Source organism: Palaemon carinicauda, chromosome 34 (assembly GCF_036898095.1).
Source record: "Palaemon carinicauda isolate YSFRI2023 chromosome 34, ASM3689809v2, whole genome shotgun sequence".
Taxonomy (NCBI): domain Eukaryota; kingdom Metazoa; phylum Arthropoda; class Malacostraca; order Decapoda; family Palaemonidae; genus Palaemon; species Palaemon carinicauda.
The window spans coordinates 433,318-435,817 of record NC_090758.1 but is presented as its reverse complement, the minus strand read 5'-3'; the positions used below and the strand labels follow the sequence as shown (position 1 = coordinate 435,817).

The following is a 2,500-nucleotide window of genomic DNA, read 5'->3' as shown; positions in this document are numbered from 1 at the left end:
AGATTCTCCCTCCAAGCAGTAACCCCCTCCTCCTCCTTCCCCTCCTCTCGTCTCCATCAAGCAAGCAGCGACACTCTTCTAAGGTAAAGTTCAGGTTTACTGTGCATGCATATCCATATTTTCATCATTAAATGACTGCAATATTTTAATAATTTTGTGTAGAGTACGGTAGAGTACTGTATGTGTAAGGAAAAATTTGTGAAAATTGGTTTTTGTAGATGGGTTGAACTAATTATTTTGATTTTATAACATTCTTATGGGGAAATTCGTTTCGCGATACGAATTTTTCTGTTTACGAGTTCACATTAGGAACGAATTAAATTCCTAAACCGAGGTTCTACTGTATATATATATATATATATATATACATACATATATATATATATATATATGTATGTATATATATATATATATATATATATATTCATATACACAGTATATATGCATATAAATATGAGTACATCTATATTTCGAATCAAAACTAGAACCAGGGTAGGACTAGGACGAAAAACCATACCAAATGCTTACCATAATAAACATCTTGTAAGTGATAAGGATCATAGGCGCTGACGACGACTCTCCAGCAATATATGGCCACTACCAGTAGCGAGGAACACTGGTGTATAAGGCAAAGAAAATTATTGAAGAGTTATTCATTTCTGGAATTGTGAATGATGAATAGCAAGGATGATTTTATTAATTGATCTTTGCAATAGTGAAATGTGAATATTTTTTATTTTATTTATGATGCAGTAATACGTTTTTCATGTATATATGAATTATCATTATTGCTATTTCTATAACCAGGAAAAAAATAGCCCAGTGAGGAAAAGATATAAGAAAATATCAAATAACCTATATGTAAGTAATGAATAGAAAATGTAAAATATTTTAAGATTAGCAACAACGTTAAGATTGACTTGTCATATATAAATAATAATCCAGTATATTACTTTTTCATATACATATATACATATATATATATATATATATATATATATACATAAATGAGAGAGAGAGAGAGAGAGAGAGAGAGAGAGAGAGAGAGGAGAGAGAGAGAGAGAGAGAGAGAGAGAGAATTCATTCACACTACTTACGATTGTGTAGATGGCAGACGATAAGGCTGCATGGTGGGCGTCTAGGGCGCAGATTCCTTTGCCGTGTGCGGGGCGTGAGTCTGAATAAAAGGTGAAATTGAAGTTCATGAATATTATTATTATTATTATTATTATTATTATTATTATTATTATTATTATTATTTGGTAGACTACAACCCTAGTTCTAGAGGGCAGAATGCTATAATCCCAGAGGCTCCAATAGGGAAAATAGCCCAGTGAAGAAAGGAAACAAGAATAAATAAATTTTTGTAAGAACAGTAACATTGAGATATATATCTTCTGACACCCATGAATTACATCTCTCTCTCTCTCTCTCTCTCTCTCTCTCTCTCTCTCTCTCTCTATCGTTATTTCTAGTCTTTTATCTCTTCCTGTATTGACTAGTGGAATATTCCCATACTGGTTTTAGAAATATGCTGTTCTGAAAATTCAACATAAAAAAAATAGAAATTTAAAACCATTCTTTTTTTAACATTTAATTTGCCTCTTTTTTCATGATTCTATTTTTCGATAAAAATTTAATTTTTCTCCAATTCAAGCGAATAAACATTTACAGATATCTCTCATTACGAACTGATATATGAAAAAGGTAAGATTACAAAATGAGTAATTTTTCTAAAAATATTTATTTTCAAATTAAAAAAAATTCGCTTCGCTAAATCTTTTCTTTTTTTTTTTTTGGATAATTTTCTTTCCTCCCTTCTAAGTAAATAAACATTTGCACAGAGCTTTTATTACAAACTTATCCCAGAAAAATGATTAATTTTTCATATGACTTATTTTTCTAGAAAATTTATTTTCAAAATAAAAAAAATTGCCTCAGTTTCTTGATTTTTTTTTCAATAAAATTATATTTCTTTCTTCTTCAAGTAATTAAAAGTTTGAATTGTGAACTAATATCTGAATAAAGTTAGATTCCAAAATGAGTAATTTTTCTACAAAAATTCTTTTCAAATTCCAGAAAAATTTGCAACTTTATTTCAAGACGATTTTTTTGATAAAAATATATTTCTTTCTTCCAATTAAATAAAAAAGTTAGATTTTCAAAATAAATTTCTAACCAAGAAACCTAATATATATAATTTTTCTAATAAATATCTTAAAAAATATATATATATATGATTCTTACCTCGTAAAATCCCCATCTTTTTATATATATAGTGGCCCTTTCCCTATACCAATCACCGTTCTGTGCACGCCATAGTCTCGAATGAATAATATCTTTCCTCTTGTTTTTCTTCAAGTTAGTAACTGACCGACTACCAGGATGTCAAAATCAGAGTTGTGTCTGAAAAGAATAGGAAACGGGTTTTTAATTCGATAATAATCATAGAATCAGTGGAATATATATATATATATATATTATACATATACATATACTT

General features: G+C 28.6%; 1 protein-coding gene across 1 annotated transcript in view; it reads right to left on the bottom strand.

Annotated features, from left to right (window-relative positions):
• The window catches only part of LOC137626524 (uncharacterized), an 8,479-nt gene extending 6,216 nt beyond the window's left edge, over positions 1-2,263 (bottom strand). Inside the window, exons 1-3 of the mRNA XM_068357567.1 lie at positions 2,248-2,263; positions 1,098-1,177; positions 529-616 (exon numbers count right to left, since the gene is read on the bottom strand). Of these exons, the coding sequence (XP_068213668.1) occupies positions 529-616; positions 1,098-1,177; positions 2,248-2,263 (184 nt within the window). The remainder of the gene's footprint in view (positions 1-528; positions 617-1,097; positions 1,178-2,247) is intronic.
• Positions 2,264-2,500: the final 237 nt, after the last annotated feature.